Source organism: Ctenopharyngodon idella, chromosome 5 (genome assembly GCF_019924925.1).
Source record: "Ctenopharyngodon idella isolate HZGC_01 chromosome 5, HZGC01, whole genome shotgun sequence".
Taxonomy (NCBI): Eukaryota; Metazoa; Chordata; class Actinopteri; order Cypriniformes; family Xenocyprididae; genus Ctenopharyngodon; species Ctenopharyngodon idella.
Window position 1 is genome coordinate 5,747,305 of NC_067224.1, and position 27,887 is coordinate 5,775,191.

A 27,887-nucleotide genomic window follows, 5' to 3' on the forward strand; every position below is an offset into this window, starting at 1 on the left:
TTTTTTGGCTAAAGGTTGCAGGCTTACCTTCCAGTGGCTTTGCCCTTACATCGAAGTCGCCATTTTGCGGCGCCATGTTTCTATAGCTCTAAATGGACAAACTGCTCTACAGTGTGCGTTTGCTTGACTGGCTACTCTCTGATGTCTAGGAAGACATCTTTGTCCTGTGTCGGCCACCGCAGCTTCTCTATGTGCTTCGAAAGGGAGGGGTGAGCAGTGGACTGAGCCGTTGGTTGCAATTCTCAACCTCACCGCTAGATGCCGCTAAAATTTACACACTGAACCTTTAAATGTATCCTTTTTATTTGAAGTCTAAAATTTTGACTTTGGCGTAATTATTTTCTCTTCAATTTTTAATCGAGTTATGCTCAATACGTGGGCACAAATCTAGTTTCACAATGCATATCGATATATCCTGCCTAGACATGAAAACACAAAAACAAAAGACAAACACTGCGTCAAGGGACGTTTCAACAATATATGTATTTAAATCAAACACATTTAAATATATTATAGATTAAGTACACATATATGTCAGAAAACATATTAGTGGTACATAGTACCAAAAGTCGTTTGCCTGTTTCTCGTCCACATCTCAATGAGGTCCAAAGCAATAACTTCATGTCCAAGTACGCATTTCAAAAACAGTCATCATTGAGATTTGCTTAGACAGAGTTTTGACATATCATAGAAAAAAAAAGACAATCACCATAAAAAGAACTAACATTATTATATGGCGGTAAACCAGGATCCACATTTATATAGAACAGGGATAAACATTGCAGTTTAGTTTTTGTATCTCTACAGTCTAGAATCAGGTTTTAGATGGAGTTCTGCGGTCAGGGAACATTCTCCAGTTCCCATTCCAGTTTCAAATGTAACATCAGTTACTTCAGCTCCACGAAAGAGGGACAGAAAAGTCTCAGACATTGACTGACTTACATCCACTATGGCATACCATAAAACTATACATAGCCACCTCGGGTATTTCTGCAATTTTGTTGTTCTCTTTATTTGTACTAAAAGGGCCTAAGCACTTCATAGCCACTCTTTAAAAAGGTGAATGAAAAAGAAAGATAAAAGTGTGAGATAAGAACTAAGATGAGGAAGGAAAAATCGTTGTGAACTAGTCACCGCCACTTTGTAGACCGGATTCCCGTGTGCTTCCTGTTGGTAGACATGGTAACAGCTAAACGCAACAGCAACACAAGTAGTTCCACAGCTTGTGTCAGTGTTCATTCAGTCTTGTTCCGAAAGTTTGCTCTGTTCGTCTGCTGTGCGACAGCTCTTGCTTGTTTGCTGATTGGTTTATTTACGTCTGTACTTTAACTCATTTCGCTCTTCTTCAAATAATAAACACAAATCCTTCTGAGTGCTAGAAATGATGGGGCGGATCATACAGAAATCGTATTTTGGCTATTAGTGTGCATATCTAAACACTCACGCTCTCACACACAAACACATGCAGGAAGTCATGGAATGCCTCTTTCGGTCCTCACTGATATGTTAACGCAGTTCAGGTCGTTTGCTTCTCCAGTCGTTCGGCAGAGGGCATCGGGAGGGAGGGTACGAGCCGCTTCCACGCTGAACGAGAGGCTCATAGCTGATGGAAACAGAACAGATCAGATTCTGCACACCTTCTGAAATTATTCAGACATAAATGTATGATCACAAGAATATCGAATCAAACCTTCCATTGCGCTTACAGAAGTAGGCCTGCGATTCTAAAATAAGCCTAAATTGGCTACAAAGGGCCTGTTTACACCTGGTCACTACATGCGTTTTCTCTGATTGGATAGCTATATGCTGGTGAAAAGATCAGGTCTAAATGCCCACCGAAATGCTTTCGAGATGGATTTAAATCCGATCACTCAAACCACTTCAGGAGGTTGTCTGAGACACGCTCCAGACGAAACTGGACAAGTGTAAATTCATCTGGTTGTTGAAATCACATATGTAAATTTTACTCCTCCCAAAATGTATAAAAAAATAGGTAAACGTGTGAGAGCGTGTTATAGGCGTGTTATATGACATGTTATAGCCAGATATAACAGCGCTAATGTATCACGCATCGCCGCAGATGAGTAAGAGTATCTCGTCAGCAAGCTGACTTGCAAACTGCCGCAAATGAAACTGAAAGCCGCAGACATTCAAAACACAATCATCTTCTTTAAAAGTAGTGAGACTAAGGCTATGTTCAGACTGTCAGTCCATATCCGATTTTTGTGCATATCCGATTGACATCCGATGAGATTTAGCACGCGAACGTGAAAAAAAAAAAAAATCCCATGAAATGCGACTGACTGCTCTGATCGGACTTCACTTGGTTTATGTAACTTTCTCAAGCCGTGTAAAGCGTAATATAAGATGTTGTTATAGAAAACATGCTGAAAGTCGCTGCAAACACAAGTTTGTGTTGTCGCACAGTGCCGGATGAGCAAAAAATGACAATATAATGGAGACATGTTTTAAAACCAGGGAATACCAGCCTCCTACTTTTCTGCCACTGCCTCATGGTGCATTCACACGGGGTGTCGGCATTAACGCTTCTCATTTACTTTGAATGGGTGACGTCATGCATTGCCGAACTGAATTGTGGGTTCTGTCGCATCACTCGCATTGCTCGTGGCAGAAGTTGAAAATTTCTCAACTTTTCAAGCACCAACGCAGGCGTCAGCCAATCAGATCGCCTTATGCAAATACTCTAGAGACCCAATTGCGTTTATGCAACACTGGAAAGTAATGTGATTGGCTGTTGTCACTATGACGGTCGCGTCAGCACCAAGCTTCAGACACGCCCTCCATCAAGCATCGACGCCATTGAGTTACGAAACTCAATGTGGACATCAATACTTTTAGATCAGATTCCAATATACAAAAATACAAAAATAATGGGATTTGGACTGACAGTGTGAACGTAGCCTAAATGATCTGATGCCACACATGAAGTGACCAGGTGTAAACAGGCCCTAATACACAACAACCATTTAAAGGGGAAGTTCACCTAGTAATGAAAATTCTAGCATCATTTTCTCACCCTCACTTTGTTCCAAACCTGAATGACTTTCTTCTATGGAACCTAAACAGAGATGTTCGGCAAGATGATGAGGCAGCTCTTTTCCATTCAAGGAAAATGTGCATTTCTGAATATTTAAACTCGCTGTATTGTGGTTTATGCGTCATCCAAGAATTAAGTAATGGATAATGTACATCCAGCCAGTTGTCACAAAATAAACCCTGACAGGCAATGTGACTGAACGTACATTATTCTGTTTATTACACAGCTACTTGCCACACAAGTAAATAACTGGACATTATATTGATTTGAGTTGACATTTTATTAGCTCACTAAACGCAAAGCTTCCACAAAGAAAAACTGTTCATAGCAAACAGCTTTGAGTCTAGATGAACATTTAAGAAATAATGGACCAAAGTCATACCATTTAATAAATTAGTGGACATTAAATATTGATTTGAGAAGAAACCGTTTTAAAATTTTACCTGCTTATCATCCTGGCAAGAAGATGAATGCTACGACAATATTACAGTACTATTAATACTGAAATCTGATTTCATTTTCAAGAAAATCGCTAACTATAAAAAAAAAAACTCGCAAGATGGCAGGAGCTGTGTTTGTATGAAAAAAGCGAGAGCGAGTCTGCGGTGTGATATGAGAGACATGAAGAAAGAAGCGCCAGCTTCAGATACCTGGATGAGCCGTCTGTTATACAGCTTTGTTATTGATGACGGTCGCGACTGACCTATCAGAATCAAGCATTCCACAGGGTCATGTAACGTCATTTGGCATTACTGATGTCAAAATCTGTGTGACACTTCTTGACTCACCATATTTGAACGCATCATATTTGTCTTTTTTTAAAGATTGAAAGCATTTGTCCCCACTCACCTTCATTGCATGATAAATAGCTATGTTTCCATCCAAAGTTGCGAATTTAACTTGTGCGCAAATTTGGAATATCGCATAAAACATTTGCAAATAAAGCACTTTCCATCCAGTGAGTCAAAGAGAACAAAATCGTCACTTCCTGATAAATTGGTGCTAAATATTACTAAAAAGTTGGAAGTTGCAAAGTCACGTGTCTTTTTTTTATGCGCATCGAGAAATTTATTCAGTAAAAGTGTTTACATCATAGTTTATGCGCATGTTTTCGTATCGCATAAAAATTTATCTGACTCAATTGAGCACATAAGCTTTTACGAGCATTTTTAGAATTTATGCGCATCTTGGTGTTTCCATCCAGCATTTTTTAATGCGATATCCAAAAATGCTCATAAAAAAAAAATAGGTGGATGGAAACATAGCTAATGTTGCACCAAAATAAAAAATCTGAACCGAAGACGAATATTCGATTTCGGCCAAAAATTGTTTTGGAGGACCAAAATCATTGACCAAAAGTGACATTTAATTAGCACTTCTCTGATAATGCATTTTGACTGTTGCAGAGTCTATTTCATGCACAAAACATGTAAACATGTCAGCAGTGTGGACGCACTTCACCATCACCAAAAATTTATATATGTAAATATGTCAAATTTCTTCAGCTAAAATATTGAGAGGCAACTCGTCGCTGAAGAACTTTACAACAACTAGTTTAATTTATTTTGGTTATTATTTTCGGTTTTGGTTTTTGGGTAAATGAAAACTTTAATTTTTGGTAAAAAAAAATAATAATAATTTGGTTTATCACTGGAGCATAAACATTCTTAGGAATCACCTTTGTTTTCCACAGATGAAAGTAAGTCTGGGTTTGGAACAACATGTAAATAAATGACAGAATTTTAATTTTTAGGTCAGCTATCCTCAAAATAATATTATGTACTTTTGTTGACTTTACTTCAGGGCTTCCATGGTGTCCCTGCTGCATGACATCATTTACGATCATCTTTGCAATCTTCCATGCCATCTCTTCTTGTGCCTGACACCAAAAAACAAAGTAAGCATATATCATGATATATTATGACATTAAATCAATTACCACTGATCAAAAAGACATTATAAAAGAGGACACATGTAATAGGAATGCAATAAGCAGGTGCACACCTCATCTGAGTTTCCTTGCACCCATTTCTTCATTGCTTGAGAAAACATGGAACCTGTTAGAAAGGAAATAGTGGGAGTGAGTGAGTGAGCTGGACAGAGCAGTGAATCCTGCTTTCCACTGCACTTCACCACAATCACCCCACATCACTGGCTACTTATTGCCATGGCAACACTCTCTCCTCATTCAAACTGAAGACTACAAGAGCACTTCAGCATAAGTCATAACTAAGAGCCAACTCACAATAAACAACATGTGTAAGTGTGTGTAAGTGAGAGAGAGAGAGAGGAGAAAAAAAAAAATTCTTCAAGAGCAAGTGTGCGTGTGCGTGTCCTACCCTTGGACTTCTTCACATCTGGTTCTGGCTCGGCCTCTCTGATGAACTGGCCCAGCTCATTCACCTTTCCAAAGGTCATTCTTCTGAGATGAAAGCGAGAAACACTGAATCTGGATCTGAATGTTTTGTGTATAACACCAGGCCTCAACAATAAGGATCTTTTTCTGCTGGCCTAGTGGTACATTTTTTTTTTTTTTTTTTAGCTGACTTTTTTGTGCCAGAAAAAAGCAATTATTTTTTGAGTGCTTTTTTCCACCTATGTCAGCCAGTGAGAAATCATTATCTTGAACATAATGTTCAACTTTGCAAGGCATAAAAACACGTGCATGATCAACGAATGCTTGATGGCGTGATGGCCATGGTCAATACTTATTGTCGATATGCTTATGGTGTATCAGTCTGAGGTCCCATGATGTGATGGAATTTAGGCGGGGGCGATATGACCAATATCTTTTTCCATAATATGAGAAATTTTATTTCACGATAATGATATATATTGCGATAAAGTTATTTTTTGGGATGTGATTTTTGTTTTTATATGGATTTCTGTATTTTCTGGCTTGAAATTAAAATATTGGGCACTGTATGATGATTCAAATCACAAAATGCCCTTAAACAATTGCTAAGTAAACTGCAAAATGTTACATTTTCTAATACATTTATTTCATGCACGGATTGCTTCTGACCGCACTGCATGAGCTCGCTGACACCCATAGCATGTTAGCCAGGGCGCCAAATGAGAGTAAAAATCGCCGGCGAAACGGTGTTACTTGCCAGTTGCCCGGTAACTTTTTTTTATGAATTTTGACAATGCATGGTTGTGAGAATGTGATATGACTTAGTGCGATCATCAAATTGCAATGGTTGTGATGTAATTAAATATATAGTCTGAAGCGCTGCATGTGTAAGAGTGGAGCACAGAACTGTGTTCATTTTCAGTTTCGATCCAGAGTAAATGCTACTCCATACCAACTCCGCAAGTGCTGTCAGTTTGAGTTGCTTATTTGCATTTGGGAATGCAAATGTGCAAGTGTTGTCAAAAGTATCAAAGCTACGAAAGAGAACTGAATTCGGGATCACATGTTGTCTGAGAGAGGAGGTTTCTCTAATGATAGACACTTTATATAGTAGCCACAATATATGTATATCGTCATACCGCCCAGCCCTAATGGAAGTGTAGTATGGGGGTTTCAAACCCTGACTCACCCAGCATATGGTCTCTGGTAGAGAGACTCAGGGTCCAGACTGGCAATGTCCACTGTTATCGCCTCATCGAAATTCTTCAGGATCTTGATTGCCGCTTTTTTAGTACCTTGCTGCAACTTGAAAGTAAAAACATTTTGGGATATCAGGACAAAGTTACTCATACTCAACCATATTCTTGAAGAATCCTTGTATAAAAAAAAAAGCAATGTGGCCTTTTGTGCCACCATCAAACCAGTGAATCACCTGGGCTTGTGACCCTTCTGTGACGCTTGAGTTGCGGTCGCTTTCCGGGGTCCAGCCCTGGTTCGGAGTGTTGGCATTTCCTCCAATGAACTCATCCACCCGTACAGAGTTAATAAGGTCACTCAAATACTTGTAGTAAAGGTTGCTTGACAGAAAGCCTGGCATGTAAACCTGAGGTTGAGAAAACAAGAAAACTTCAGTAGGATTTTCCTTCTTAACACAAAGCTACCACATTTATCATCTCTTGCACACTAAAGTGTTGAGGTGACATAACCCACCTTCTCCATGGTGGTCCAGGCCTGTCTTAGTGGAGTGTTGAAGCAGTCTGGGAGAGGTCCGCCTTCTCGACAGATATTGGATTCGATCTCCATCCGTACAGAGTCACCAAAACCCAATGGATTTGTGGCTTGGAGTGAAAAATACCTAAGGAGAGCATATGAACTGTCATGTCTTCTGTCTACCTAGAGTAATGGTTCTGCTGTTGACACTTCCTAGACAAAGATAAAAATAAGGCCTGTGCGGGTTGCCTGAATGACTAGTTAGTCATAAGGAATCTCTGCATAAAAATGCTGATTTATCATGTCTACCACAAACCAATCAGACATGTTTGCTAAAGGGTGCTAACATACACTAGCTTTCATAATTTTGGGGTCAGTAAGATTTTTTTTTTTTAAAATAAATGTTGTTGTTTCTAACCTATTTATCAAAGAATACTCTGAAAATATAACAAGTTTCCACAAAAATCAGCAGCACAACTGTTTTGAACATTGACAACAATAAGAATTGTTTCTTGAGCATCGAATCAGCACATTAGAATGATTTGCAGAACCTGATTTCACCAAGTGCAAAATGTTCCATCTTTGTTGATCCTGGAACAACATTCCAATCAACCAATCAGATTTGAGGGACAAATTTACAGTTTATGTCAAGTTCAGGCTTAGAATCAGGGTTAGATGCTTCTACATCAGTGTTATTCACCCATCATTCCCCTCTGATTTTAGGGATACCTTAATACGTGTAGGGTTAGGTTTAGGGGTAGGGATATGGTTATGATTAAAAAAACAAAATATGTTGATCTAGGAACATGTCATACTTGGCAAAATCATAATGTGCAAATGGGTTCCGAAGAATCATGTGACACTGTGATGATGAAAATTCAGCTTTGCAATCACATGAATAAATTACATTTTAAAAATATATTAAAATAGAAAACGGTTGTATTAAACTGTAATAATATTTCACAATATTACTGTTTTTACTGTATTTTTGATCACATAAATGCACCTTGGTGAGCAGAAGAGACTTAAAAAAAAAAAAAAAAAAAAATGAAAACTTTTAAAAATATTACCAACCCTAAATTTGAATGGTAGTGTAAGTTGTTGAATAAACAAAATAATAATAAAAACAGCTGAACAGAACAGAATGAAGGGGTCATTTTAGGTTATTATAGTTATATTTTAGACATTGAGACTCATTTTATTTTTTTATTTATCTCCAAGTTTAACAACAAGTTTTACTTTAAAGTGAAATTTAAATGCAATTTTTTTTAAATCACTGAAAGAATTTTGAGAAGTTGTCTAAAGTCTATAAATGTATCCTAATTATAGTACCACCAATTAAAAAAAAATGTTTAAAAATATTCACAACTCAATTCACTAATGATATGATAATTTGACGACTAGATGATTAGTTGACCATCCTGATCCATTCCTAATACTAGACTGAAATAATGTGCCAAAACAGAGATTATACTGAATTTCAGATAGGACATACTTGTCATAGAGGATCATGGCATCATTCTGGGCTTCCTGTCCGTCATACTGGCCTTTCTTGGCAGCCAACTGATCTTGAAAGTTTTCTGCAGCCAGCCAGAACTGCAGCACATTCATTGCATCCTCCTTCTCCATGTACTATATTGACACACACACACGCAAGCACTTTTAATTTGGTTTCAATCCCACTTTATAATCCCTTGGCACTTCAAATGTACTTGGATCAGAAATCCATCAAGTTTTACGCACACTTGCACTTTTGGTGAATTCTGCCTTTTAAAAACAGGTTTTGGGCAGATTGTCAAGCTCAGCATATTTCCTGTGCTTATACAGCTCTATGCATAAATTCAACTTGAGAGTCTGTTCTAACAGGACACCTCATATCTGGACTCATAAAACACTTAAATCCAAATTTAAAGCACATTTAAAAAGTACATCATTCAACATCTATATATATTAAATACATATAAAAATGAAAAACAGGAATATTATTGTTAAATACAAGTTAAGCTGTAAGTCTATGGGACAACAATATTTAAAATTCCTTTAAACATGCTCAGAGGTAGATGCCTGTTGGTCAGTCATGAGTAAGCATCCTCACCTCAGAGAAGTAGAAGAGGGCTGACTCGCAGAAAAGGATGTCCGCCAGGAACACCGAGCCGCTGGTCAGCACCTCGATCTGGTACTTACAGAAATAATGGCTGCGCAAGAACTCGCTAAAGTGCCTGTGAAACAGACATTTCCATGTAATTACAGAAAGAAAAATGGCTGCATAAATAAATACATTTCAAATAAGAGAGCCACATCATTCATAGGAGTAGGCCTGTCAATTTAATATGTCAATTTTATATCATTAATTATAAAAATAGTAACAAGATAAAAATGGAATACATTAGCATAAAAATTAAGGCAAAATAACAATTCATGCCCCCTGACCGGTAAATACATTTCATAAGAAGCAATTAAAACTCAAAGTACCACCTCCATCCAAAGCTTATTTTCTGGAGGCAGCACAGCCCCAGCTCTACACCTAACAAAAGCAGTTTGTGTTTAAAAACAGCCAGAAGGAGAACAAATGAAATATATTTCAATCATCACAAATCTCTTAATAGTTTTAGCGCGTTAATGGATATGACAATGTATTTGGTCTTGGAGGGCTAGATCTACACACGCTGTTGCTGCTGCTGCAGGACAAGTAGGTAAGTTTCGCCTCTTTGTCACCATCTCTGTTTGAAACCTGCAATTGCAGTTATTTGTGGAATTATCTTAACTTGTGTTGTGCATCTGCACGCCTCCTCTGCACAGATGAATCTAATGTTTTGAGGAGAATGTGTGGCTGTCAGTCACCGCACCGGTGTGGATACTGTACTTCGGAATCACAGATTCTACATCTTGGAAGTATGACCAAAATAAGAATTTTTCACTGGAAAATGTCATCTGAACAAGTAACATGTCTGCCACTTTTGTTCTGACCAACTGAGGGGAAAAAAGCACTACAATAGAATCAAGCTACCAATGGTGATTAAATCTAAGGATCACTTAGCTCAGATCACATCAAACTGTGCAAATTATTATTATTGTTATACTTTGTTCTCAAATTGTTAATGTTAACAACATCAGCATTGCGTGACTATGTGTATTTAGTGTTTATTATCATTACCTGTAGATTTCAATTTCTGTAATTTCAATTTGTCATAACATTCAAAATAAATTTAAATTATTGCAGCTGTTATGAGAAAAGGCTATAAATGATCCATCACCTGCAGCATCCTCACATGCCATATAGCCTACTAGCTGGTACTCCTTTATGTAAACAGATGTGACATAATGGCACAAAGACAAACGGCTGCATGCTCGAATTTCCTGCAGAAACCCACCAGTACCACCGAATTAGAAAACATTATTACAAGCTTACCGGGCTATGATGAATCGGGCTAATGTAAGGAGATAGTTTTGAACACTGGCTGGTTATGTACTTGCTCAAAAATTGGTTTTGGATCATTTTTAACCAAAAAACATTACGGACTGCAGCTTTAAGCAACAGCTGCTGATGGAACGGCAACAGTGTTCTGGCATTTTTTGGCGCATACGTGACCTTAACTGCTACTTTGAGGCGTTAATTGTCTAATACGGAAGAATAGCTGATTTGCCGTAGTCGTTAATACGTTGACAGATTACATAAGTTATGTTTTATGGTTATGTCGCATTTTAAATGTATCTGTGTGTCATTATTTAATGCCAAAAGCATTAAAAGATTGCTCTTTAAAGCACTTTTTTTTTTTTTTTTTAAATGGCATTTTTTGTACTTTGTCAAATGATTAAATGATCTGTTACACCACCCTCTTTATTGTTGCTTAGTGATTTTGAGTTCTTTGGCTACAGAAGTTAATCGTTTACTTCTGGTCGCCGTTGCTGTTCCATTAGCAGCTGTTGCTTAAAGTCCCTAGTATGGACTTGCTACTGCCAACAGATACACAGACATGCTGCTGTGAACATATAAGATATGCTGCTGCTGCATGAATAAACATATTAATCCTGTAGCAGATCTAGGCAGGTGGAGCTGGGGGAGGTGGAGGGTTTCAGAGGAACGCTGAACCAGACTATTTAAAGGCTGAGCAAGTAATTTCATTGGCTGCAGAATCAGCAGAGGCTAATCAGCTTGTATTCAATTATGTGACTGCTATCCAATTGCATGTAAAGGACCAGCCTGTGCCATCTAGAGTTTCATGACTGAACTGAATATATATGTCGAGAGACATTTTTTAAAGCTAAAATAATACAGTGTCCTAAAAAACACTCAGTGCTCATGAATGGCCAAAGATGTCTGTCTGCATGCTTTACACAGTCTCTTGAGAACATTGCATGTAAAGACTAAAAACTGATAAATGTACACTTCTATAGATACAAGAGCAATAATTAGAGACGTTTCCACCGCAGGAACTTTCGCCAAGATTTGTAAAAAGTCATTTTTAAAAATCTGTTGCAGTGTGTGCAGTAAGAGTTGTTTGCTATTCAAATCAACAATGGAGTTTAAAAAATATGACCAATAGACCGAGGTTCAGGTTTTATTAAGCTTATATGCACAGGACAAAAACCAGCGGGAACTGGAAAGTTGCGTGCAGTCTTACGTCACCGGACTAATATTCACGCTACTTTAGACAGCAACAGGTCTGGAGGAAAAAAATTTCCTGGGACAAATTGTTCTGGGTAATTTCGGTGGAAACACGGCTATCATCAATGACAGGACACTAAGAGTGAAATTACTTACTGTTGATCAATGATGGAGAACACAACAGATTGTGCAATGACAAAGCAGTTTGGGTCCACCTGTCCGTCCTCACCACAGATTTTCGCTGACAAAAGAAAAAAAAAAAACATTTAGATCTACACAATCCTAATAGAAGCCCTTATTAAAAATGTTTAAGTGCTCTCACATCCTAAAAAGCAAAGCTGTTCCATTCCAGCCAATCAAGGAGAGTCATTTTGAGGATATGCAACATAAAAATGTACTTAAACTAAAATAAGTTATGTAATTAGAACAAGCATCAGAGGATGAATCTATAAAACCAGTATCTCCTATAAATATAATTATCTTGTCCAAACACAGAAAACAAACATTGGAGTACTTCTTAAGCAATCATTAAACACAGAGGTCATTGTGATAAGGAAATTCTCTTACCCACAATGTCGTTGCGTATCTGTTCGGTGATGGGAATAGGCCTAGCAGCATCTGGAGATATGTACTTGGTGAAAATGTTAACGGCATCCCTCTCTATACCTATAAACAAAAAATATGTGGAAATTGAAAATGTATAGATGAAGGACATATCAGACTCAATCCACAGCAAACACCTTTATCATATTCAACATCCCTCTTCACAGAACTGTAATAATTCACATTTCAACCATGGCTATTCATCAAAGCCTCGTGTGCTCTTAAGTGTCACTATTAATCAAACAAATGACTGGCGCAGTTAGAGCAAAAGCCCAGGGACAAATCTTACGTCTACATCTTGTAAACATTAATATCAAACTCAAATACAGGATGGGCATATTTATACATATACAAGTATACATATGTATACATATACAAGTATACATATATACACATATATACGCACACAGATATACGTACATATACATAAGATTTATGGTTGCCGATCAGCCATGAGAAGTAAGACTCTGTTTTTAAAGGCCATGTTGAATATGTTTGGGTTTAATGGGTGTCTGTATGATAAGGAATCATCAGAGCATGTTTAAATGTTGAAGCACTTTTCATAAAATCCATATGAGGTATTCAGAAAAGCCAGAGCCAGCCTTATAAAATGCAATGAAGTAGACAAAGACGTGTTCCCTTTTAAGACACTGAATACTCTCAGTGCAGAAGCCACAGGCTGATAGGATCTGACTCCCCTTCTAAGCTGATTTGATGTCTTTCGGCTCAACTGACTTTTTCCATTCACTGCTTTTACAGCCTGAAGCTTCGTTGTATTAGCCATTAATGAATACTCAGCTCCTGACTTCTGTTCATTGTAGTCCACTGCCAAGATGCTAAATGGGATCATTTACCAAGCCTGCTCAATAAAACCAATGCCGCATGGGTATTAAAAGTCATCGTCTGATACGAAAGGAATATGTCGTAATGGTAAAAAGCCACTAACCATGAAAAGCTCATTGGAGTTTAGTACAGAATGTTCCTACGGATATTAAGGAATGCTCTGTTTAAACTGAAGTTTAGGTGCAGTTTTTGCAAAATTACTAATGAATACGGCAAACCCTGCAGTTTTAAAGTGCCCCTATTATGCTCTTTTAAATATTACATTTCATGCAGTGTGTATGTAAACGATCTGTGAAGCCGAAAGTGCACGATCAATAAAGTTATTGTCTCTCAAAACAAAGAATTGACTAAACGAGTCATCAGAAATTCGAATCCCACTTCCGTGAAGGCTACACGTCACTAAGTAGCACATTTGCCTAATGCCCGCCTAATGTCCCTTTACATTGTCCTCATGCAAACAACTTGACCTGCCCTCAAACGCTGTAGCTGTTTCTGTTGTATACATGTCGAGAAGACATCGTTTTCTGCTCTGCAAAAGCAAATTCTCTTTGTAAACACTTCTAAAGGATGAGGATGTGAAGAGTCAGTGGTTAAAATTACCACAGCGATACAACAATAGTATAAAATTTTCATGACTGCTTCTCAAATCTCTGTGATATCTAAATGGGATTTTACAATTTTACAAAATGCCATTAAAGATAGGACAGTACCCTCTTTATTTGGACCAACTTGTTCCTAAGAATCACAGCCTATATGTATGATTAATTATTGATGCATATATTTTTTACCAAGTGTTCAAAATATGTTGTTTTGTGTTATATTGTGCAGGTCTCCGGCTAACTCACGTTATTACTGTCTTACTGAAATACTTCTGCTAATCAGCTGTGGCCCACTATTACCTAAAATTGTTTCAGTAATGCAGATTGTTTGTCATTCTTACTACTTTGATTAATGATAAAGGATGGAGCAAGATTTGTTTACAAACTTTAATGTTACATCAGTCATTCACGTTAGTGCTAGGCTAACGTATGCACCGTTATTGATACTGTTAATAATACAGTTCTCACATGTGCACCGCAATAAATTAGAAATATACACATCGGTTTGTTGATGGACATACACTTGTTAATGCTGATGGTGAGGAACTACATCTCATAATGTGTGCGTATCACTGAGAAAGCTTCTGCTCAAGTCGTCCTTGCGATGGAGGTTTGGGTTGAATAACTAGTTCTTCCAATGTTTCATCATCGGTCTCGCGCTCAAACTGATATCGTAAAATTGACGCCATCATTACTGTCTTTACAGTGTACAATCTCTGGGCTTTAGGAAGCCTTCGGACCAAGTTCAGTAAGTTCAGTTATGGTAATTGGCATTTTGTTTCCAACCAATCACAACAGACCAATCAGAGCAGAGGAAACTCTCAGAAAGGTGGGATTTAGAGAGACTGAATCATTGGATGAGTTGTTTGAGAATCACTGAAAAATGTGGTGATGTGCAATGTATATTATGAAAAAATTAAAGTGTTTTTTGACCTTTGATCATGTAAACCTTTTGTAGGAGACCTCCTAAACAAAATCAGGAACCTTTAAAACAGCATAACGGGGCACTTTACGGTTGTGTGTGTGTTTTTTTTTTTTTTTTTTTTTTTTTTATTTACCAAAGAGGTCATTTAGATCCTTTACTGATCAAACAGCCAATTTACACCTGTTTTTACGGTTGGTCCACTTGTGATCCGATCAATCAAAACTCATCTTAATACCAGGCGTAAACAGGTCCTAAAACTTCCTTAAACAAAAATACAAGCTTCAAAATACTGTTGTACACTGTAAATGCAATACCTGTAAACACGTTTTCCTTTTCTTAATTGAGGAAAGGGTCAATTACTGTATGTGGTAATCAACAGCATATCACAGAACATGCTGCTTGAGAAGCATTTAACTCAGAATGTTCTCTTAAGGCCCGATCACACCAAGACCGATAACTATAAAGAGAACTAGAACAATAACTATATTAGGTGTCCACACCAGTGCACGATATTGTTCTGTTTATTCGAAGCATGTGCTATAGTTTTGTCATCTGCTGCTTTAAATGCTTTGGATTCTGATTGGCTGTCACTGTTTTTATCGTTCATCACCTGGAAAAAAATAGTTATGAAAGTGATTACAACGATATTGTTTCTCTGTATCATTTTTGCTATAGTTGCGGTGTACACTCAGCTATTCTTTTATAAAATTTTTAGAACTACATCTTTATCATTATCATTATAGTTATCATCCATGGGTGTGAACGGGCATTTAATCCTATATTAAGCCTCTTTTCCACCAAAATTACCCGGAACCATTTGTCCCAGAAACTTTTTTCCCCAGGAACTTTTCCCCCAGACCTGCTGCTGTCTGCGTTTCCATAGCGGTCTAAAGTACTGTGAAGATAAGTCCAGTAGGACTGCGCGCAACTTTCCAGTTCCCGCTGGATTTCGTCCTCTGCATATAAGCTTAATACAGCCTGAACCTCGTCATCGATCAATCGGGCGTATTTTTTAAACTCCATTGTTTATTCAAATAGCAAACTACTCTTACTGCACACACCGCAACAGACTTTTAAAAATGGTGGTTGAAATAAAATGCTGTGTGGAGTCAGCCAATCAAAATGCTGCGTGAACTCAACCAATCAGCATGTTCAGCACGCAATTCCCACCCCAAAAAGTTCCTGAACTTTGAAAAAGTACTACCTCGCGAGCAGGGACGTTTTGAGGGGAGAATTTTTACCCGGAACTTTATTTAGACCCTGGTTCCTGCGGTCAAAACACACTGAGTACCACCCCAAAGTCCCTAGTTCCAGGGGAAAGTTCCTGCGGTGGAAACGGGGCTTTACTCAAGGTGGACCGACTATATGTGGAAAGTAATACATAAATACAACACTGAGGAGACCTCAGCAAGCACTTATTCAATAAATAAAAGCTAGAGGGATTCAGTGCAGGAATGTCACAACAAACATCTAAAATACTTGAGATAGAATGAGATTACCATCATTGGTACTCACTTTTCATGAGTTTGTCAGAGAGCTCACGGAGGCCACCAGCAGACTGGCCTTTAACTGGAGTGCCTGTCCTGGAGGAGGGCTGTCTGGTGGGCGTTTCTGATCTTAGGGTGGGCTCCAGGTGGGGAGTCCCAGGTCGGGCCGCACCCTCTGAGCTAACAGAGTTCTGGTGGCCTATCAGAGCCCCGGTATGAGAGTTAGTGTCCTGAGGGCTGGGGGTTTGAGGTCTGGAGGAAGTCCGGGAAGGGAAGGGGTCCTCTTCATGTCCCTCGCCCAGAGCTGAGGGCCTGCTGGGGTCGGTTGGGGAGTCTGGTGAGTCGGGAGATCCCAGAGCAGCCGCGGGCTCAGCCAAGGTGCTGTGTTTGACTGAGTTGAGGCTGTGTGCTCTGACCCTCGACCAGCTGGTGGACCGAAAGCTCTCAGCCTCAAGCCAGAAGCGGACCAGGTGATCAGCTGAGCGGGTCTCCATAAACTGTATGAAGTAGGGCATGGCCACATTATCTCGCAGGATCTGGTCTACGGTTTTAGAAAGCCGAGAGCGGGTCTCTTGAAGCTGGTAATTGATACTGGAACGACCTGAAAAGCAAAAACACTTTTTAAACCTTTATTGCCAAAGTGTGAACAACTTGTAATGAAACTTAAAAAACAAGACCTTCCCAGACTTCTTTAGGTTGTCTATGAAAGCCTGTAGACTGATTTTTATGTGAGGGACTCAGGTCGTAAGTAGGGTGATCACCTGGTTATTGCTCTGTTGCAGGACAATAGATGTGATTTTGGGGGACAATGTGGGAAACGAGTGTGAGAGATAAATTTCATACTATTATACTATGTAAATATTGATTAAAGGATTAGTTCACTTTAAAATTAAAACTACCCCAAGCTTTTTCGTAAATTGAATATGGAAGGCGTAGGACGTAGCGTAAGGCCGGTTTCACACCGCACCTGTCAGCAGCGCATATTTTTTTCGGCGTCCATGTTAACAGATTAGAGCATTCACACCTCACGCAGAGGCTGCGCGGCAGAGCGTAGCAGGAGAATAGCAGAAGCAGCAGTGCCGCGATCGTTTTGGCGCTGGGTCTATTTTTGCTGCGCTGCTAACGCCCAATTAAAGTGAAAGTACACTTTTGACGGGCAAAATAAATATGATTTCACACAAAAAGTGCACAAAATGCACAGAATAAGCATGTCTAGTGTGTTTTAACAAGAATTGGAGTATGTCAGAAAAGAAAATTAAGATTAAAAAATATTTATAGAAGATTTACCCATTTAACTTGTTTTTAATTTTTCAGTTTGGGTGAAAGTATGGTGTATTATAAAAAACTAAAGTAAATTAAAGCTGCAAGCAGCGATGAAAGGGCCCTCGCACCCGGGCTCACCGCCACCCGGTGGCCTTAGGAGAACTGTGAACAGTGGGTGATATTCATTTAAGTGGATAAATAGAGGAGAAATATGGCAAAGTCATTGTGATGCACCACAGTTCCTGCTGCCAGCAGGTGGCGCTTTGAGTAACTGAATATTGGCATGTTGATGTCTTCAGGCTAGGACTATTATCAAACATGTGAAGTCTGGGGCAGATCGGACATTGTATGACTGAGTTACAACAACTTCCTGTTTCGTGGCGTTAATCGCATACATTTGCACTTAGCCAAATGTTGCATGATTTAACGTGTTTCTAGTATGTTTGGTACTTTGTGGCATATTGAAATGTGTTTCTGGGAGTGAATAACAGTGTAAAGCATGCCAGTTCCTGTTGCCAGCAGGTGGCGCTATGACTAACTGAATATTGGCATATAGATGTCTTTAGGCCAGGACTCTAATAAAACGTGAAGTTTGGGGCAGATCGGACATTGTATGCCCGAGTTACAACAACTTCATGTTTCATGGCGAAACATCATACTTTGTCAGGCCGCCACGGACACGCCCTTCAGCGAAAAGTCAAGATCTTCGCAATTTAACATCGCAAAGGCCTTTAGTTTAGACTGACCAAATATGACCTTGATCTGATTAATGCTCTAGGAGTTCGTTAAAGTACAACGTGTGGAAATGGCAAAAATTGCACAAATTTTGTAAAGTTAATTAAAGTTCAGTTTCAGATTTTGCTCCAAGAGACTTTTTTTGTAGATATTGGGCTGTTACATGTGTGTACCGAATTTCATACTTGTACGTGAAACATAGGGTAAGGGGCACTTTGTTGAATATTTATAGGTGGTGCTATCAAGCCATTTTGCCACACCCAATTCTGAAACCCATATCAGACGTAAATTTTCACCACTTCTGATGCGTGTGCAAAGTTTCATGAGTTTTCGTGCATGTTTAGGCCCTCAAAAATGCCAACTTATAAACTTATAAAATCAAATTTAAAGTTGTCTTTGTAAAGAAATGCTCACTTATATGTAGCTTGGAGCCGCTGCTGTGACACTGTACAAACGCTACCAGTGTGAATACTCGCACGTCTGTGCAGCTGCAGTTCACGCTGTAGTAACGCTCACACACTGCTCACATGCCGCTCACGCTTGCGGTGTGAAACCAGCGTAAGTGTTTTGAACTGCGAGAGGCGTTACTCTTTCTTCCTAAGTTGAATACGGAAGGCGGTCTGGTGGAAGCTAGATATTTTACTTTATAACTTGTTAAATATGGGTATTTTTCTAACCATACATTTTTCAGAGGGCCTTTATTAACACCCCTGAGCCGTGTGGAGTACGTTTATGATGGATGGATGCACTTTCTTGAGCTTCATACTCATTGGTAGCAGAACTACAGAACTTTTTCAGCCTGTTAAATATAATAAACCAAGCAACAGGTTAGTAGGTAAAAATCACTTTACTATATACTAAAATAAATTATTTTAGCGACTTGTTTATTTTCCTTTATTAGACTATGCAAACATTAAATGAGTTTTAATGGATTCAGTGCATCTTGAACTTGTATTTCTTGTTGGATCTGGCAGGTTTGATCAGGATGTTTTTATCCAGTATGTGTCTCAATGAAGTCCTGACTGGTGTAGCTGTTTTTAACAAGTTTTGATGAGGTCCACACTGATTCCTTTGCTCCGTCCAGTCATCAACAGCTGAAAAATCCCCCTCTACAAAATACGAATGTGTTGGTTGGAAATTTTCCTGCTCTAGCTAGAACATGACGGCTGCATAAATCAAAAATAAATAACCAATATAAAAAAAAACAAAAAAAAAAAAAAAAAAAACACACACAACACTAAACAACAAGAAAACCCCCAAAAGGATCCCAGGGCATTGCATTACATTGCTAGGGTGTTCTAAATGGTTGCTAAGGTGGTCCCAGTCAAAAGAGCCCACCCCCAAGTCTCCATATTCTGGTCCCAATCAGTGTCTAATCTTAATACTTAGAATGACATGTTTGCTCAAATACCCTGAAGTATGAACAACAGAAATAGTGATGCCTACAGCAAACACCTAACTAGCAGAGCAACTTTAATGCCTCCAATTCAAACCCATGGCATCTATTTCTTCTTATACAGTAGCGGCACAGACTTTGTTCCATAAATAAACACACAAAAAAAAAAAAATCTTATAATAGAGCTGTGAGCTCCTTTGAATGCTTTGAAGGCCACACCTTCCTCTTTCAACGCCACGGGACAGCAGAAGATGGTCGGGATGTGAACTCAGAGATCCACACAATAATTCCAGTATCAGAACACAAAGAAGGGTACTTGAGTCGGAAAAATACTAACCCTCTTTGTGTGGGAGGCAACACGTTAAGATTTGACGTTAGAAGCATTGTCTTTAACCAAAGTCACCTTGCAACACTGGTTTGTCAACACATACGCTTCAATGTTACATTTCTTTTTTATGTAGAGGAGGAGTTAGGACACTGTAACAAAAGACAAGACATTCTATCCTAGGGCAGGTGATATCGCTGAAGATGACTTTTACAATTAGTATGACGACCAAACCTACCACACCTACTAAGTTTGACTACTCTAAGGCCATGTGTACACCAAAGTGTTTTTAGCCAGCTGAAAATGCTTCGGCAGCTCAGCGTTTTGTTTTGTTTTTTCAGTTGAGACGCTTCGCTTGCTATGATACGGAATATCTGCAGAAGTGTTACTAGTAACTCATTTCACAGATAGTTTGTTTCTGTATTCTTTCTAAATAAAAATGTCGATACAATGTAAAGTATGTGCTCTGGCTCTTGTTTTAAATTATTTTGTTCCGTTATTATGCTTCTTGTTGTTGTCATCTGTTGACGTTGTACAAGCAGAATGTGGCGGTTGGACGGATGGGTAAAAAGTGAGTTTTACCCAAAGTTGAACATTCTTCAACTCTCGGCGACCGGTAAAATACGCCGAGCGCTCAGTGCTTCAGTGTGAAATAGACGCTCAGCGCCTCATTATGCTCCTGGTGTTTTAGAAATGCGCCACTCCCATTGAAAACAATTGGAAAAATATGCTAGGCTCGGAAAAAACACTTTGGTGGACACACTGCCTAAGCATGACCAAGTAAAATCAATTAATAAATAAGTTCAATACACCACCTACACTGTAAAAAAGTACTGTATTTTTAATGTTAAAAGAATGTAAAAAAGCTACGGTAAAAACCTGACAATTGATTAACAGTACGTTTCCTTACTGTAATAGATCTAATGTGACATTTTACAGTAAAATACTGTTAAATGTTCAGTTTTTGAAAGTGAAAAAATACACGTCATCTTATAAATTACAGTGAAAAATCATAAATTGATATTCCCAGTATTCCCTTAACATTTGATGGATTTTATGGAAAATCATTGTTTCTTCTTAGTACATTAGGGTTTTATGTTATATCTTGTGTTGTTAAATTAATGTTTATTGCATTATTGTAGTGTTGTGTTAATACCATGATGGTGTTTTGTATTTTTGTGTATGACACTGTGTGCATGTTCTAAAATTTAGTATTTACCTCAGCTTGGGGAAAAGCTACTTATGATGAAATTTGATTTTCTCATTACCACCTGTGATTTTAAAGTGGTTGTCAATATATTATAAAAGTAAAAAACAGAATTTAGTAATTTGGTGTATTAACATTGTTTCAGTTAATTAAATATATGGTTTGTTACTGTAAATTTAAGTTCAATTTGTAATATTAAAAATGTTGCTAAAATTTTTTTTTTTTTTACAGTTAAGTTTTGGCAACCACCGCAGACTTTTTTTTTACTGTTAATTTCATGGATTTTTTTGTACAATGGCCACCACTAAAATTTAAATCCCTATTTTGAAATCAAATAGTTATTGTCCATGCTTTGAGACCACTGAGGCTTTTTTCCATTGGATTCATTAAATTAATTAAAAAGTGTAATATTTATTAAAAAAAAAAAAAAAAAAAAAACATATTTTAAAATATGTTTTAAAAAAAAGTCACTTTTGGTTTCCATCCAAGTCCATCCTGAATATTCGGTTTCACCCCAAGATTTTCATTTTGGTGCATCACTACTAATAAAAGTGGATTAAAAAATGCATTTAATATTTACAGATTTAGTCTATCTCTTCCTGGAAAACAGAGCAAAAACAATGAAGAGGTATAATAAACGTACAATAACCAGGTGATTATGTAATAGTTGTGAAAGGCCTATTGTGAAAAGAAGCACTTAGAGAAGTAACAGACAAACAAACATGAACATATTCACAGTATCTGTTTAAAGTGGAGGAGTTTGTCTGAGCAGGTTTCCACCAATCACAGAGCTATAAAAAGGTTAAGAGATTACGGCACTCCACATCAAATCCAGCAGGCCAGAGCGCTGCAAAAACCATTTCAGTAACTCTCTAACACTCCAGAAAGCTTCACTAAATCCCCCCACTAATGTGAGAATTCCTGCTCCCTCGGCTGTGGACACACACCACATTTAATTTAAAATGCTCAGCACAAAACAGGAAGTCATAGATCAAATGTTGCTAACAAGCCTAGCTTAAGTATTAAAAAAAAATTTTTTTAAAAAAGTAGAGCAGCTTTGAAATCAAATGGTTTATAATGAAAGTTCAAACTCAATCTTTCATTAACTACGAAGTTACAGTATTTGATGGAAAATATAAAATCATTCAACACAGTTTTTTGGACATGTTGTGCTACATTTTGAATCAGTATTTAATGGTATGTATAATTCATGGCTGGTGTACCTAAGTCTCCAAAGTGTACTGCCTCCATGTGGCTAGGCTGTTTTTTGAGGATAGCAGTGCGGCCACGAGCAAACGAGTCCATGTTGGCTGAGATAGCATTGATGGCCACATGGCTGGGTCCCGCCGCCTCCAGGATAGCATGATGATTACGGCCGCTAAGGGAGGGGGAGTGGGGCGACACTGGGGCTGGAGACGGGCACACAGAGAACGAACATTAATACACAGTAGAATTCTGGATTTTGCTCCACTTCCAATCTACAAACCTGCACTGCTAATCTTGGTAAGAAATGCTTACCACATGCTGATAAACCTCTGCATGTCCTCAACTAGCTAGTTATTAATTTAAGTCTATAAAACCTGTAAAGCTTTTGGGTGTTACAACCCTAGAAATGGTATAGATTTTGAAGAAAATGTTCTAGAGTATATTACACAGAGTTGGCAGAAAATACTGCATTTTTAAATAAATTCTTATATATAATTCTTATATATAAGAATATATGTATAACATATATGTGCAGAATTTTGAGAATATGATTGTCCAGGACACATTTTTCACTTTTTTAGATAAACTCTACAAATTGTAACGCCAACCCTGGTCACTTTCCCTATTTGTTGTTGTGCAGCCAATGAATAGCCATAATATTGTTCTATATATATCAAACTTAGCAGAGACATTCCAGAATATCAAATTAAAAAATCATTTAAGTCTTAGGGGCATTTCACACAGAATGTGTTTTATGAAGAAAAAAAGAAAAAGAAAAAAAAAAAAACATCAACAACCTCAAGATGGATGCATTTTTTCAAACTGTTATCAAAGTCCCTTTAAGACAAGTCATTTCACTCGGCGGCCATCTTTGAAACGCCTCTCGGGCATTCAAGTGCAGCTCCTATCTCTTTGAATGGGGAAACATCAAATTCTCCAAAGCTGTTTACCAAGCTTTTGATTAAATTTCATATTTGAAATCACCAATGAAATCTGACAACAACTGTCTTATAGATTTTGTTTCTAAATGCTCGAATCATGACAAAAAAAAAAAACGGTATTTTTCAGGATGGATCAAGCTAATGTGCATGCGCAGTCCTAAATGCGCATCTCTTGTGTCTAATTTTGGAGGCGCGCATCTGACTGTTTCTATAGGAACTGGAGCTTCTAACGGCCGTTGCAGTGACGCGATGACTTTACCAATTGGCGATTGGCTCTTATTTAGAAGGCGGGACTTATTCCGCCATATTGCACGTTGCACTTTCTCCCATTCAAAACAATACGAGTGATGCGTCTTGTGTTATTCAATAGTGTTTGATGTTATGTCGTATAAATTTGGAATTGCAAGTTTATATCTCACACTTTTACATTTTTTCTCGGAATTATGGGACATAATCTTGCAATTTGTACTCGGAATTGAGAGTTTATATCATTTCAAAAAAAGAATTTTGAGATTTTTATCACATTTTGCAAATTTTTATCACATTTTTGACTTTTCTTCCAATTCCAAGTTTATATCTAACAATTCTGAGAAATAAAGTTGGAAGAATAAATTGTGATATAAATTTTATATCAACAGAATATTAACAGATATTAACAGAATTGTGATATAAGTTGCAATTGTGAGTTATAAATTAAAAATTGAGAGATATAGTCGCAGAATTGCAAAAAACTTTATATCGTGCAATTCTGAGGAAATAGTCAGAACCGCAAGATATAAACTTGCAATCGTGAGAAAAGAAGCCAGAATTGGGAGAAAAAAAGTTACATTGCGAGTTTTTTTCTTGCAATTGCAACTTTATATCAAGAAATTTGAAGAAAAAAAATTCAGAATTGAGAGATGTAAACTCACAATTGTGAGAGAAAAAGCCACAATTATCTTTTAATTTTTTTATTCCGTGGCAGAAACAAGCTTCCATAGAACAGCAGCTCAAGCACAATGCAAAAAAGCATTATGTGTAAAGGCCTCTAAAAGGTCCGTTCACACCAAGGACCATAACTATAACAATAATGATAAAGATATAGTTCTAAAAATCATTCTAAATATAAAAGAATAGCAGAGTCCACACCCCAACTATAATGATAACACCACAGAAAAACAATATTGTTGGAATCAATTTCAGAACAATTTTCATCTGATGAGTGATAAAAAACATTGACAGCCAATCAGAATCCATCCTGCTTTAAAGAGCTGGAGCATTTAAAACGTCAGATGACCAAAATGCAGCGCGCTTAGAATAAACAGATGTTATCAGCTGCTGGTGTGCAAGCTAGTATAGTTATCTTTATAGTTATTGTTCTTTGTGTGAAAGGGCCTTTAGTCTCTGACATTTTGACATTTCCAGTCTGGGTCACATGACAAGGAACTCAAACTATAATTTGATACAAATTAACCTGGTCTATAACATTAGCATGTTCTTTGACAGCCCACCATAACATCCCAAATCTGAAATAAGTTACTATAATGAAAAAGGACCGTCACTCTCACCTTTGCTGGCTTTGGCATCTGCTGGTCTCTCAGGTTCCTTTCCTTTAGCTGTGACATAAAGAACATAGGGAATATAATTTATAATTTACAGCATCTCTTGTCCTAATGATTATTCAGCACAACAGCCATTTGAGCACCAGTCACCAGTTACACCCTTTACTAGATGCAATTGCACCAATCCAAACATCGCTAATTTTTGAGCATGTTTCCTTTAATTATTTGCATGGGGTGAGGCCTTGCTAGAGTCTGTCAACAAAAAACACCAGTGGCAAACAAACAGACCAGCATCAGAGCATAAAACGACAAGCATGTCCATCATCCCAATCACTGTTGGCAGGAGTGCAAGCAAAGAGTGAGGATGATATTTGTCTATACAGTGAGCAGCATGTATTACATCATTTTAAACATAATTTCATAATCCTCTGCTGTGCTCATAACGTACATTAACTCGCATATCTCTGATGGTTGAAGAAAACAGACAATATAATGACAAGACTGAGGACAAAGATAAAGGAGGTTCCTGTTAAATAGGACATGGGCTAAGAGGGCATCCTTCCTTCCCTCAGGGCAGAGCCACACTGACTGAAGTCACAGGATACATGTATATGCTCTTTGTCATGCGAAAAGGAATTATGGGAAAGATCGCTCACTTTATTTAGTGAAGATACAAATGTTTCCATTTGGGGGGGGGGGGATGTATAAAGATTCTTATATTTACTCTTAATAAAAAAAGGGAGAAATAGAGGGATGAACGTCTGGACAAATATAGGCTGCGTCCAAAATCGTATACTCTCTCGAGTAGGTAATCATTTTTATAAAAAAAAAAAAGAAGTTTGTTCTATATATTATGAATGTATGTAGTATGAATGTAATCCAGACGTACTACATTCTCCATGTTGTCATTATCATGTGACTAACCACTCACTGCCATTCACAAATCCTCTCCTGTGCCCTCATGAGATAGTACAATGTCCATCGTATGCACACTTCGAAATCTCACCGGAAGAAGTAGGTCATCTGGGTACTTTTTAATCTACTCTTTTATGAGTACTGTGAATTCGGACATACTTCTTTTGTCACATACTGTTTTTCACCAACTATATAATAGGGAAGTATGCGATTTCGGATGCAGCCATAGTCAACCAGGGGGCTTTTAACTTTTGCCCTTTAGGGGGGCTCAACAAACTTCTGTGTGCATGTCATAATCTTAATTAAAGGGTTAGTTCACCCAAAAATGAAAATGATGTCATCATTTACTCACCCTCATGTCGTTCCACACCCGTAAGACCTTTGTTCATGTTCGGAACACAAATTAAGATATTTTTGATGAAGTCCGATGGCTCAGTGGGGCTTCTATTGCCAGCAATATAATTAACACTTTGAGATGCTTCGAAGCTTTACGAATCTTTTGTTTTGAATCAGTAGTTCGGATCACGTATCAAACTGCCAAAGTCACGTGAACTATTGAAATTTCGAAACACTTATGTAGCGAAGCCTCATTTACTGAAATCACGTGACTTCGAACTACTGATTAGAAACAAAAGATTCATAAAGCTTCGAAGCAGTGTTTTGAAATCGGCCATCCCTAGAAATTGTTGAAAAGTCGTTATTTTGGGGATTTTTGGGTGCACAAAAAGTATTCTCGTTGCTTTATAATATTAAGGTTGAACCACTGTAGTCGCATGAACTGTTTTAATTATGTCTTTAGTAGCTTTCTGTGCATCTGAAAGTGTTAATTATCTTGCTGGCAATAGAGGCCTCAATGAGCCATCGGATTTTATCAAAAATATCTTAATTTGTGTTCTGAAGATGAACGAAGGTCTTACGGGTGTGGAACGACATGAGGGGGAGTAATAAATTACATTATTTTCATTTTTGGGTGAACTAACCCTTTAACAAGCTAAACAAGACAGTAAAAATATAGGGCAAGATGTACAACATTAAACTGATATCATGTTTTTGAGTTTATTTTTATCATCTTTGAATGAAGGGCCTTCGAATATTGTCTTGTCTTTGAGTCAAAAAAGGTTGAGAATTACTGGTCTAAATGCAATAGACACAACATTTCAATTTGACCTTTGTAAATCTAGCTTGTTCATACCATCAGATCAAAGATATGAATGAATGACATTCCTTGCCAAAAAAAAAAAACTTCAAATCAATTTAAATGGGATAAAAAAAAATATATATATATATAGTTTTTGCTTCTGTTTGAGTTTATTTCAGTAGGATTCTATATGATATCATAAAATGATTCTTGTTTCATTCAATATTATGAAATTCCAACATGAGGATTTTCTGACATGGCTAGCCTAACTGTCAGACGTCTGACTCTACACCTTGAGTGTTTTTTCAATGTTTAAGCGAACATCTAAAACAACAGGAAGCAACGTTATTTCAAAAGAAACATGTAACTATAATTAACAAGTGCTCATTTGGTGATCTAAATATCAAAACGTGCACTTGAATTGGGAATATCCACTCCCTCTATAGCGGTTGTACACGATGTGCAGAAGATATGCATATGTATAAAAGGGATTATACGGCCAACATAAAAAATAAAAGAGTTTTGATGTCACATTCATGAGGACGTGAGCTCAGAATCGGTCCAGAAAAGCCCATACCGTCCGGCGACCATCCCATCATCATCGAGCGGAGCACTTCCTTACCTTTCCGCCTGAAGAACGACATGATGAATCTGAAGCTGTGAACGCTCGCTCAGCTCAGAGACAACATCCCGACAGCTCCCGAGTGCCTTCATTCATAACACTCTATCACGCACAGCTTTCGCTTTGATCATCCACATCTGCGGTCACTGTCAAAACCGAAAAATTTCCAGTCCCTTCTCAGCTGGTCCGGTCGCCATATTGTCAATAAACGCCTCACTTCCGGAGTGTCTGCGGCACAGCGCTTCTGCTGGAATTATGGGAAAAGACATGACAAATCAAAAGACTTAATTCCCATACATGCCACATAAGATTGCTCGTTTATACTGTCTTGTTAAGAATATACTGTATTACATTATGCGTGCTGCAAGGGGACATTCACAACATTTGTGTCTGTGTCATAGTCGTTGTGGG

The 27,887-nt window shown here is 37.9% G+C and overlaps 1 protein-coding gene across 5 annotated transcripts; it reads right to left on the bottom strand.

Annotated features, from left to right (window-relative positions):
- Positions 1-464: 464 nt before the first annotated feature.
- akap10 (A kinase (PRKA) anchor protein 10) lies at positions 465-27,721 on the bottom strand. 5 transcript variants are annotated; one of them, XM_051894799.1, is made up of 15 exons: positions 27,477-27,721; positions 24,808-24,855; positions 22,337-22,522; positions 16,216-16,788; positions 12,298-12,396; positions 11,887-11,971; positions 9,220-9,343; positions 8,620-8,756; positions 7,125-7,269; positions 6,847-7,017; positions 6,604-6,713; positions 5,398-5,477; positions 5,063-5,115; positions 4,842-4,937; positions 465-1,603 (listed from the first exon to the last, which is right to left on the bottom strand). In XM_051894799.1, exons 1-15 carry the CDS (start codon positions 27,496-27,498, stop codon positions 1,598-1,600), a joined length of 1,935 nt encoding a protein of 644 aa, XP_051750759.1. In that variant the 5' UTR covers positions 27,499-27,721; the 3' UTR covers positions 465-1,597. The 5 variants fall into 5 exon arrangements, with proteins under 5 accessions (XP_051750759.1, XP_051750758.1, XP_051750760.1 ...); XM_051894798.1 differs by having other exon boundaries at positions 5,398-5,480; positions 27,477-27,720; XM_051894800.1 differs by having other exon boundaries at positions 4,857-4,937; positions 5,398-5,480; positions 6,604-6,719; positions 27,477-27,719.
- Between the last annotated feature and the right edge of the window lie 166 nt (positions 27,722-27,887).